Raw genomic sequence first — 12,225 nt, forward strand, 5'->3', positions numbered from 1 at the left:
TTTTTTTTTTTTTTTTTTTTGACAGGTTCTCATTCTGTCACCCAGGCTGCAGTGGAGTGACATGAACACAGCTCACTATAAACTCAACCTGCCAGGCTCAAGTGATCCTCCCACCTCAGCCTTCTGCGTAACTGGGACTACAGGCCCATACCACCACACCCAGCCAACTTTTTTATTTTTTGTAGAGCTGGGGTTTTGCCATATTGCTCAGGCTGATCTCGAACTCCTGGGCTCCAGCCATCTGTTGACGTCAGCCTCCTAAGGTGCTAGAATTACAGGCATGAGCCACGACACATGACTATCTTTCTATTTTATCCACTTTTTCATTTCTGTCTTCTACGGCCAACACTGTCTTGTGCAGTTTGAATTTTGCCTTCCTTCTGTGGATCCTCATTAGTTCTCTACTGAGTCCTGTCAACTCCTGTGTCATCACTTCATGTTTTGCCATTTACTCCAGGAGTCTTTTGTATTTGAACTTTGCGTCTTCCTCCATAGAGGTGGTTATTTTGTTATATTATTTAAATTCTGGTGGCATGTTTCATTACAAATTTCATCTGTCCCCTGTCAACGTTTTTTGGTCAGTGTCTTAGGGAACAGGTTAGTTTACTTTGTTGCTCCTTTCTTATGTTTTAATTTTAATTATCTTCATATTAATCCTTTTTTGCTACTCATCAGTGAATGGAGTTGGGCTAGTTCTAGAACAGCCATTTACATGAGATTACTTTTACTTGGGTGTGGGAGCGTGGGGGGTTCATTCTTACAGCTAGTTATTTCTTCCCAATCCAAACGCTCTCTACTTTCAGGTGCCACAGATTGCCTGCTGCAAATAAAGCCAGTCGGAGTGCCTGTGCGGGCCCCACCTCCACAGCTTCTCTGAAGCACACCAAATCCAAGAGCCTGAAAAAGAGCCCTGCTCACCCTATTTCTGCACCTGCTGCGGCTCACGGGGAGACTTTTGCACCTCACGGCAGGTTCTTCACCTTCAGGACCGACACTGGAAAACTAAGTCCATATGAGACTTTGTTTTAAAAAAGACAAAAACAGAAACAGGCCAGGTGCAGTGGCTCATGCCCGTAATCCCAATATTTTGGGAGGCCAAAGTGGGAAGATCAGTTGAGGCCAGGAGTTCAAGACCAGCCTGGGCTACACAGTGAGACTGCCATCTCTACAAAAATAACATGAAAATCAGCTTAGCAGGCTGGGTGTGGTGGCTCACCCCTATAATCCCAGCACTTTGGGAGGCCAAGGCAGACAGATCACTTGAGGTCAGAAGTTTGAGACCAGCCTGGCCAACATGGTGAAACCCTGTCTCTACCAAAAATACAAAAATTAGCCAGGCCTGATGGTGGGTGCATTTAATCCCAGTTACTCGGGAGGCTGAGGCAGGAGAATCACCTGAGCCTGGGAGGCAGAGGCTGTCGTGAGCCAAGATGGTGCCAGTGCACTCCAGCTTGGGCAACAGAGTGAAACTGTTTCAAAAAAGATAAATAAATAAAATAAAAATAGCTGGGCATAATGATGCCTACCTGCAGTCCCAGCTACTCAGGAGGCTAAGGTGGGAGGATCCTTATGCCCAGAGGTTCAAGGATGCAGTGAGCTATGATCATGCTACTGCACTCCAGCCGGGGTGACTGGGCAAGACCCTGTCTCTAAAAATAAAACAAAAGCAAATAAAAACCTGAAGTGTTCATTAGCTGAGGACTAATTGTGGCATCAACACACCTCAGAACATCACATAGTATAGAGAAACAGTCACTTTTTCTGGTTTTTCATTTTCCTGACTTCTAAAGATGCTATGCTCTCAGGTCTGGTCCTTACACCACTTCTGTTCTCTATTTATACTACCTTCCACTCTCACAGCTCTAAAGAACATTTGCTTACAATTCCAAAATCTCTATCACCAGCATGGACTTCTATCTTCAATTCTAGAGCTGTATTACCTCAGAATTTTTTTGTTGTGGTTGTTGTTGAGATGAACTTTTGCTCTTGTTGTCCAGGCTGGAGTGCAATGGCGCGATCTCGGCTCACTGCAACCTCCGCCTCCCAGGTTCAAGAGATTCTCGTGCCTCAGCCTCCCGAGTAGCCGGGACTATAGGCATGCGCCACCACACCTGGCTAATTTTGTGTTTTTAGTAGAGACGGGGTTTCTCCATGTTGGTCAGGCTGGTCTCAAACTCCTGACCTCAGGTGATCCAACCACCTCGGCCTCCCAAAGTGCTGGGATTACAGGCGTGAGCCACTGTGCCCGGCCTACTTCAGAATTTTATATCTGTCTATTTGACACTTCCACTTGGGTGTCCAACCACATAGATATTGCAAAAGTAAAACGACTGAAACTAACCTGATTTTTTTTTCCTGCTCTTCTCAGAGCTTTCCTCATTTTACAATGCTCAGGTAAAATACAGGAGCTATCCTTGACTCCTTTCTCTCCATTCCATCAGAAAATTTTGTCAGCTGTACCTTCAAATCATATCCAGAATCCAAACACTTGTTAAGACATATGGCCAGGGTGTGGTGCTCATGCCTATAATACCAGCACTTTGTGAGGCTGAGGTGGGAATACTGCTTGAGCCCAGGAGTTCCAGATCAGCCTGGGCAACATGGCAAAACCCTGTCTCCACAAAAAAATACAAAAAATGAGCTAAGCTTGAGCTTAGCTCTTAAGTAGTCCCAGCTACTCAGGAGGCTGAGGCAGGAGGATTGCTTGAGCCTGAGAAGCTAAGGTTGCAGTGAGCTGAGACTGCACCACTACACTACAGCCTGGGTGACAGAGTGAGACCCTATTTCATTAAACAAACGAACAAACAAACAAAAAACACTACCTCCATGCAGGTTTAAGCCATGAAGACAGTTAACGGTTTTGTCAGCTCTCACTTGGGCTTCCTGCTTCCACCCTTGCTCTGCTGCAGTTTATTCTCAGCACAGTAGCCAGAGTGATTCTTTTAAAATAAGTCAGATCATGTCACTCCTATGCCTTAACCCTCCAATGGCTCTCCGTCTCAGAATAAAATCCAAAGGCTTCTGAATAGCCCACAAGGCCCTAAATAATCCAGCTCTCAATGTCATCTCTAAGCCATCTTGTGCAACTCTCCCCTCTGGTTCCAGGCTAGTCTTCCTTCCTGGTCCTGTGATTCCGAATAGATAGGTAGTCCTCACTGAGCATGAAGCTCACACATGTAAATATCAGACATAGTCATGCAGCACATAAGGATGTTTCAATGAACAAGGGACCACGCACATGACAGTGGTCCCATAAGATTATAATTTCTGGCTGGGCACGATGGCTCACGCCTGTAAACCCGGCACTAGGGGAGGCTAAGGCGGGCAGATCACCTGAGGTCAGGAGTTCAAGATCAGCCTGACCAACATGGAGAAACCCCCTCTCTACTAAAAACACAAAATCAGCCAGGCGTGGTGGTGCATGCCTGTAATCCTAGCTACTTGGGAGGTTGAGGCAGGAGAATTGGTTGAACCCCAGAGGCAGAGGTTGTGTTGAGCCGAGATTGAGCTACTGCACTCTAGCCTGGGGCAGTAAGACCGAAACTCTGCCTCAAAGATAAATAAATAAAGATTTTAATTTCTATGTTTAGATACACAAATATGTACCACTGTGTTACCACTGCCTACAGTATTCAGTCAAGTCCTGTACAGGTTTTTAGCCTAGGAGCAACAGGTTGGACCATACAGTCTAGGTGTGCAGTAGGCCATCCCATCTAGGTTCGTACAGGGACACTCATGATGTTCACACAACAATGAAATTGCCTACTGATGTGTCTCTCAGAACGTATCCCCATTGTTATGTGATGAGCTCTATGGTCCCCACATCACCATGGAACTAACAGAGGCCCATGATGATCAGTAACCAATCACATCACCTCTTAAGTCTGGTAATGACCAATCACTGACCATAAACAGTTCCACATAAACAGTTCATCAAGCAAACAAAGCATCTTGTTGTGTTGCTCTGGCGTCCCAGTGATAAACCAATGTGAAATTTTAAGAAAAGGGAAGACTGAATGTGAGAATGGGTCAACCAAGACGAAAACGCAGCAAAAGACCAAAAAGGGATGAGGCCAGAAGTGAAATTATATGTGAAGATTTCAAAATGGACCAGCAAAGAGAAAAAAGGAGAAGACCTACACTTGTAAAAAGCTGTATGGACCATATTGAAAAATGTAGTGAATATAAAAAGGAAGGTAAAGTAGCTTTATATCATCTTTCGGTTTAAGCTGCAACAGGAAAGCCACTTAAGGCAGAAATAGAGTGTTTATTTCTATTTTGGACTGACAATAACCAAAAAAAATTACAATTATTCAAGGCTGAAGTGTTGAAGTTAGCTGCCACACTGAAAGAAAATGGTAATTAGGAAAATGAATTACTGCTAGTGAAGGCTGGTTTTAGCATTTCAGAAGTCAACATGACTGTGAGTGGTGTTGAGTGAATCGGCAAACTGCCATCACACAGAAAGATGGTGCTATAAAGTGTGTACCCAGAGTCCAAGAAGAAGTGAAGGCAAAGTGGTTTTGAGGAAAAGGATGAAGAGGTCTCAGAAGTTATGCTGGCAAAAACCTTCACATTTAATGAAGTCTTGGAGATGTTCCACAACACTGAAGGGCAAAGGGTAAATGATGGAAATAGACCTCAACTTAGAGTTGTGATAGTTTGCCAAAGTTTATGAGGTCAAGAGATAGAGACCATTCTGACCAACATGGTGAAACTCCATCTCTATTAAAAATACAAAAAATAGCTGGGTGTGTGGCACACTCCAGTAGTCCCAGCTACTCAGGAGGCTGAGGCAAGAGAATCACTTGAATCCGGGAGGCGGAGGTTGCAGTGAGCGCCACTGCACTCCAGCCTGGTAAAAGAGCAAGACTCTGTCTCAAAACAAACAAACAAACAAAAAGAATCTATCAATCTATCTACCTGTGTATGCAGAAAAAGATGTGGAAAGATACTTATCAGAACTATTATCCTGACCACAGAGGAAGTCTACAGGAAAAACAAACAAAACCCCAAAACTGTTACTGGTCAACATTATTCTAGGAAGTGGGATTGGCAATGTGGGTAGAGAATGAGACAATAATTTTCACTTTACACTTTAAGTATTTTAATATTCTCTAATTACTTTTTCCAATATAATATTACTTGTGGGAGTAAGAGAAAGAACAAACACTGTCATAAGGCCGGGCATGGTGGTTCATGCTTATAATCCCAGCACTTTGGGAGGCTGACGCACGTGGATCACTTGAGGTCAGGAGTTTGAAACCAGCCTGGCTGACATGGCGAAATCCTGTCTCTACTTAAAATACAAAAAAAAAAAAAACAAAGCCAGGTATGGTGGCACACGCCTGTAATCCCAGCTACGCCGGAGGAGCAGGAGAAATCTCTTGAATGTGGGAGGCGGAAGCTGCAGTGAGCTGAGATTGTGCCACTGCACTCCAGCCTGGGCAACAGAGCAAAACTCTTGTCTCAAAAACAGAAAAAACAAAAATAAATACCGTCACGATGTCATTTTTGAATGCCATAGCAACTGGGTGTTTGCTATAAGGCACATACAAAGTGTTTTAAATGTATAATTTTGCTTAAATACACAAAAATTCTATGAGGTAGATGTTACATGAATGCTCACTTTATAAATGAGGCAAATGGGAATCAGAGAGGTTGGAAAACGCATTCAGGTCATGCAGCTAGAAAGAGCATATAAGTTGGGATTGGTGGCACACACCTACAGTCCCAGCTACTCAGGAGGCTAAGGCTTGTTACCTGAGCCCACGAGTTCAAGGCTGTCATGTGTTACGATTTTCTATGATGGCGGCTGAGAATAGCCACTGCACTCCAGCCTGGGCAACATAACCTAACAAGACTATGTCATGCAGGCATATTAGACTCCCCACCACTGCAACGATGTGTGCTTAAAAGCAAGAGTGCTAAGAACACTTAGGTGCTCACCCTGCAGGCCTAGGTGACCCAGATGTACTCCGCACAGAGCTTTCCACTCGAGGACTAGCAACATCAGGAGGCTGAGGAGGAATGAGGGTTTTCCGAACCGCCATTCTGAAAGAGACAAGAGACAAACCCGGAAAATAGCAGTCCAAGGGCATTCAAGGGTAAGAAATACAAGATACGCATTTGCCAGGCATACCTAGGACAAAATGAAAGCCCTACATTGACTAAGGATTTTTAAAATGGATTTTTATTTTCCCAGATACCACAGACACATTACCAAAAAAACCCAAATAGTACAAGTCTTAAAATAAAGAGCAGGTCCCTTCCCCATCGCTGCTCACTTCCTGTCAGGCTCCCTCCAAGAAGCAGCCATTGTGACTCTTTTAGCTGCTGCTGCTAGCATGCCACATCTCCCTTCTGCTGAATGTTATTCACACTGAAATCCGTATTAAGTGTTTACAATTATTATTACGCCTATGGTGTTTATAAAGACCTGGAAGCTAGGTGAAAAAACCCTGATCCAGGAAGAGCTGGAGATCAATTGTGTTGTACAGCAGAGAGGCCACATAAGGCTCTGACGGAGAATTAACCATCAGTTTACCACTACGAAAACATGAGCAATCTTGACACATTTAGTTTCGGTAAAGTGGTGGGAACAAATACCAGTTGAGAAGTGGATTTGAGAGAAAATAACTAGACAAGAATATACCAGTTTACAACACTTAATCACTAATGGATCCGGGTACTGATCTTCAGAGCCACTAACATCTCAAAAACGGTGACCATCAGACATTGTGTGTCTTCTGGTAAGAGACTAAATCACCAAACTATGAAGTAGTCTTGCCACAAGAAGCAATAAAAAGAAGAAAAATCAGATCAAACCTTCAGAGTCAAGTAACAACTTACAGAAAATGTGGAGGACAGAACAAGTGAAATTACACTATGGGTGCAGTAAGTTGAATTGAGTTCTTTAAGATATATATAAGCCCCAATCTTTAGTAACTGTGAATGTGACCTTACTTAAAAAAAGGGCCTTTGCAAATGTAATTAAGGATCTCAAGAAAAGAGATCCTTAATTATATTTGGATGTAGAGTTCTGGATGTAGAGTTTAGTTTAAGATCCAGTGACAAGTATCCTAGTAACAGAAAGGGAAGGGAGATTTGAGACACAGGTACAAGGGCAAGGCCATGTGATGATGGAGGCAGAGATTGGGATGCTGTGCCTGCAAGCCAAGGAACACAAAGATCAACAGCAGCCACTGGCAGCCAGCATGAGTAGATTCTCCCTGAGACCCTCCCGGGGAACCAACCCTGATGACACTTCATTTCAGATTTCTAGCTACCGGAACTATAAGATATACATGTCTGTTGCCTTAAGCCAGAAGATTTGTGGTAGTTTGTTACAACAGCCCTAGGAAATGAATACATTGGGGATGCTATCAACAAAATCCAGAGGGGGTACGGCCCAGAAGACCAAGTTTCTTCAACAAATAAACTGCAGGAAAAAAAAAAGATAGAGGAAACCTCAATAATAAAATGGTTTTAAAAGTCATATTAATTAATCACAATGTATGCATCTTATCAGAATACTCAAATAGATAATATAAAATATAACAAATTGTGTGACATTTCAGACCACTGGAAACCTGAACAATGACTGGCTATTTGATATTAAGGGGTTATTGGTTTTTTAATGTTATGTATCTCTCCATAGGAACATGCTGAAATACTTACAAATGAAATGACATGGTATCTAGGATTTGCTTCAAAATAATATGATAGGAGCGGGTAGGTAAGCATATAGGTGAAGCAAAATTGGCCAAGAGCTGATAAGCTGAGAACTAAAGTTGGGTGACAGGCATATATTCATATGCTCAAAAAAAATTTTTTTTTTTTTGAGACAGAGTCTCACTCTGTTTTCCAGGCTGGAGTGTGGTGGCACGATCTCAGCTCACTGCAATCTCCGCCTCCTGGGTTCAAGTGATTCTCCCGCCTCAGCCTCCCGAGTAACGGGGACTACAGATGCCCGCCACCACGCCCTAGCTACTTTTTGTATTTTTAGTAGAGACAGAGTTTCACCATGTTGGCCAGGCTAGTCTCGATCTCCTGACCTCAGACGATCCGCCTGCCTCGGCCTTCCAAAGTTGTCTTTTGATTTTCTTTTTCTCAAAAAAGGAGCAAGTTTGTCGACTAACAGTGAAGACGGAAGAAGCCTGGGAGTTGTGAAAGAAGGAAACGTAAAACAGTTATCTGGAGTGGTGCAGGAGAGTATACTTTGATGGGCTGCTTTAAGACCTTAGTGCGTCTGTGAGGCTAAGCAAGGCCAGTTAGTTGGCAAGGTGGCTTTCTCTGCCACGATCTGCTGTACATGTGCCACATAAACAAAGCAGAAAATTGGACTTAAGTCCGGTTTTGACAAAGTGAAGTGAGGTGGGGGGTAAGGCAATCACTGCCAGTGACCACAGACTCTGAATCAGGAAGAGCAGAGAAAGATGCCATGAGAGGCAGGGAGGAACATGAAAAGGTGGATCAATGGACTGGAGGCTGCTGGGGTCCCTCTGGAGCTGGAGTTCCGTTGGGAGGGAGGTGGGAAGAAAGAAGATGGGCGAGGGGCATGGAAGAACACAGACAAGGTCAGGAAGGCTTACTGAGCTTATGTGCTAAGTGCTCACACTGGGGGTGGGGGGGAGTGGTGATGGCAGGAGAAGCATTCCAGCACCTGAGGGGCCAGGGAGCTGGAAGACCATTTCTGATCATTGAAGGTGAAGACAGGGTTCCATTATCACTAAAAAGTGCCAGACATCATATTCTTCCAAAGGGCATACAGATACACCTACAAAATCTAACTTGACTCTCTAAGCCTGTAGATCTGCCCTGCCCAACAAGAAAGCCGTATGGTACTACTGAGCACCTGAAATGTGCCAAGTGCAACTTAGGAACAAAATTTTTAATGTCATTTCATTTTAATTAATTTGAATTTTATAGTAGATACTTGATCCAGTTATTGAGAAACTTTTTATTGTCTGGAGTAACTTGGTTATGTGAAACTACTTTTTCAACTGTAGAGTTTATGAAATCTAAATACAGATCAAGTGCTTTTGAGGAGACATGGTCTGAAAATGGCAGTGAGGCATGACAAGGACACCTAGCCTACCTCTAGGCTGAGTGACAGCAGGGATGTGGAAGAGAGGCAGGGACCACTTTAGACAGCTGCAGGGCAAGTTGAGTTCCTGAGGAAGAGCCAGGTTTAAAGCAAGAAGGTGTGGAGAAAGAAGAGACAAGGGCACTGGGGTGAAGGCTGGAGTGTCGCGTGATGACAGGCTATGAATTAGAGGGCACAGTACAAGCGTCTTTGGGAGGAAGTACGGGAGAAGCAGGCACATCTTTTTGTCTTGCAGTGCGGCAAAATTTCAAAATACTGGCCTGAGTTTATTGCATCCACTGAATACTGTGCAGAGCATTTCTGTAACCAGGAAACTCATTTCTTTCCATTTTGGTAATTTTCTATTACTCTATAACTCCTTACTTTGTAATGATCCCTGCTCCTTTTCTCTGATCTCTCTTGCTGAAACCCATTACCTGGAGGCTGGATTTCCTGAACTGGTTCTTTTTATTGTTGTTTTAAATTTTCTCCTGTCTTTTTCTCCAATTTTCTTGTCTTTTTGTTCTACGTTTGAGATTCCTTCAATTTTATCTTCCAACTCTTCCACTGATCTTTCAATTTCTGCTATCTTATTTCAGGACTGGTTCTTTTCTCCTCTGAATGTTCTTTTTGCATAGCACTGTGTTACTGTTTCATGGATGTAACCTTTTCTTTTGTCTTTCTGAAGCCATCACGGATAGTGTTTGCTTATCCTTGTTCATTTGTTCCGTGTTTTATTCTCCCTGCCAAGCCTCTACATCTTCCAAGGTGCTTTGGGCATGTATTTATTGTGGTTTCTGTCTTCCCCCATTAGAGGTCCCCTCAAATATTTGTCTATCTTTGGTTGTATGTTCACGATTCAGAGTGGGGGAGTGGGGAGAGGGACTGAAATGCTGGCTGGGAGCTCTGAGCTCTGCAAGGGCATATCTACTATGAGGTTCACTGCAGGGTAATCTAACCCTGTCCTTAGGGAAGCCCTAGTGTCAGTATCTTTAGAGCTTCCCCTTGGGCGGCATAGACTCCCCAGAAGGAAAGTAGAGTCCTCTTCTCATTTTCTATCAAGAATCAAATTCACCTGCCACAGTTCTATCAGCTGAAAGCAGGCAGTGGACTGGAAAGTGTTCAGCATTCCATACACTCATGGTGAGTCACAATTTCTTTCTGGTAAAATACCCATGACCTCCATAGTGCTGGGTGATCCTAGTGGACCATCTGCAGAGTTTGAACTTTCAGGCTCCTGCTGAAGTTGGGAAGGGGCAGTACACCACATGGCATAGGTAGAAAATGGGATTCTGAGCTCTAACTTTAACACTTTTCAAACTCAAAGGTTTTAACTTATCCTCCTTAAGAGAGAGAGAGCCCCTTCCTTCGCCCCCAGAATCTTCCTGTTGTTGGTCCTTTTGAAGATTTTCCAATTTTAAAAGAGAATGGTTCTCAACTTTCCCCTATGCAAGCTTCACATTTAGCTTTCTCAGAGCCAGGACGCCATCACGTGATGGCCTGCTTCCCAGCTTCAGTTGCTACTGTGTCCTCTCCTGTTCTCCCCATCCTTGTGTGTTTACAACTTTTTTGAAAAGAAGTTATATAGGGCTATGAGAGGGAGAGATTTCAGACGTGTGTAATCAATCTGTCATCTTAACCACAAGCTTTGCCTTGTGCTTCTACTAATAAGGTAACTTTGTCACGGACTGACTTGTCCTTTAAAAAAGTACAAAGTATTCACAAGCAGCAAAGATAGGGACTCTGGTCTACGCACAGCTCTGTGGAAATAAAAACCCTGCAGGGACCCTAGTCCCAGCAATTTAAGTTTGCACTTGCTTTAATCTGTTGATGTTGATGCTGTTAGCTCAGCTGAGCCACAGAAACTCTGCTCTCTGAAACATGTCCGCTCATCTCCCACCTCCAGAATGTGTAAGTTGAACAGCACAGCACATACCTTCCTGCCTATGATCCACCAACTGAGAAGCTTACATGGCAACACAAAACACTATCTGCTACTAAATATGACCCTTACTACACTTCAGAAATTGTCTGCCCACAGTGATTTAGAAGGGGAGCAGGGAAGTGCTGGAAAGGGGCAGGTCCCTGGTGAGGGCTCTACCCCCGGCCTGTGCCCACAGATCTAGGTGATGACAGGCATTTTTGTTTTCCTGCCCAAATGCTGCATTTCCCCCAGACCACCATGGCCTGCCACACCCTGATCCTGTGCCTGTAAAAACCTCCGAGACCCTAGCAGGCAGGCACGCAAGTGGCTGGACATCAAGAGGAACACATCGGCGAAGGAAGACACAAGCAGCTGGACGGCAAGAGGACGGCGAGGAGAGCATGCCGGTGGGAGAGCACATGACAGACGCTGGTACGCCAGCAGGCCACCGACCAGCAGAACGACGCGGTTTGGCCAGGGCAGTCAGAGAGCCGGGGCTGTTCCATCTCCCTTCTGGCTCCCCCATCTGCTGAGAGCTACTTCTACTCAGTAAAACCCTACACTCATTCTCCAAGCCCACGCGTGATCCCATTCTTCCAGTACACCAAGGCAAGAACCCTGGGAAACAGAAAGCCCTCTGACCTTGCCATAAGGCAGGGGTCTAATTGAGCTGGTTAATACAAGTCATCTATGGATGGCTAAACAAAAAGAGCACTCTGTAACACGTGCCCATGGGGGTTTCAGCTGTAAACATTCACCTCTAGATGCTGCTGCAGGGTCCGAGCCCCACAGTCTGCCTGTCTGTATGCTCCTCTAGAGGTTGGAGCAGCAGGGCAACGAAGAAGCAAGTCACTCCCACTGTTGCACGCCCTGAGAGGGGAGCAAGGGAACTTTTCCTGTTTCAACAGCAACGATTCATGCTGAATGAAGTATACAGTATGAGTTAATGTAACTACCTACACAAGCCCAAGAGTTAATTATAAACTACTTTAAAAGTTCTATGATTGAAGTTCCAGAACTAGAGAGAATTTAAGCAGTATGCAACAGATGCTTACAAACTAACACCTCACTGATTCCAGGATTTGTTAAGATCTTACAGTCTCAGCTGGGTAAGGCTCTACTGAATAATCCTGTGGTCAAGCTGTTTTGGAGGAAATTTTAACATGCCACAGAAAATGAGAGATGAGTTTGATACCAGCATTAGATAAGAGTG

At 44.2% G+C, this 12,225-nt stretch overlaps 1 protein-coding gene across 1 annotated transcript in view; it reads right to left on the reverse strand.

Moving 5' to 3' along the window:
• The window catches only part of SAP130 (Sin3A associated protein 130), an 83,558-nt gene that overhangs the window by 29,758 nt on the left and 41,575 nt on the right, over positions 1-12,225 (reverse strand). Inside the window, exon 15 of the mRNA XM_017867358.1 lies at positions 5,950-6,054. Coding sequence (XP_017722847.1) covers positions 5,950-6,054 — 105 coding nt within the window. The remainder of the gene's footprint in view (positions 1-5,949; positions 6,055-12,225) is intronic.

Source organism: Rhinopithecus bieti, unplaced genomic scaffold (genome assembly GCF_001698545.2).
Source record: "Rhinopithecus bieti isolate Rb0 unplaced genomic scaffold, ASM169854v2 scaffold_3906, whole genome shotgun sequence".
Lineage (NCBI taxonomy): Eukaryota > Metazoa > Chordata > Mammalia > Primates > Cercopithecidae > Rhinopithecus > Rhinopithecus bieti.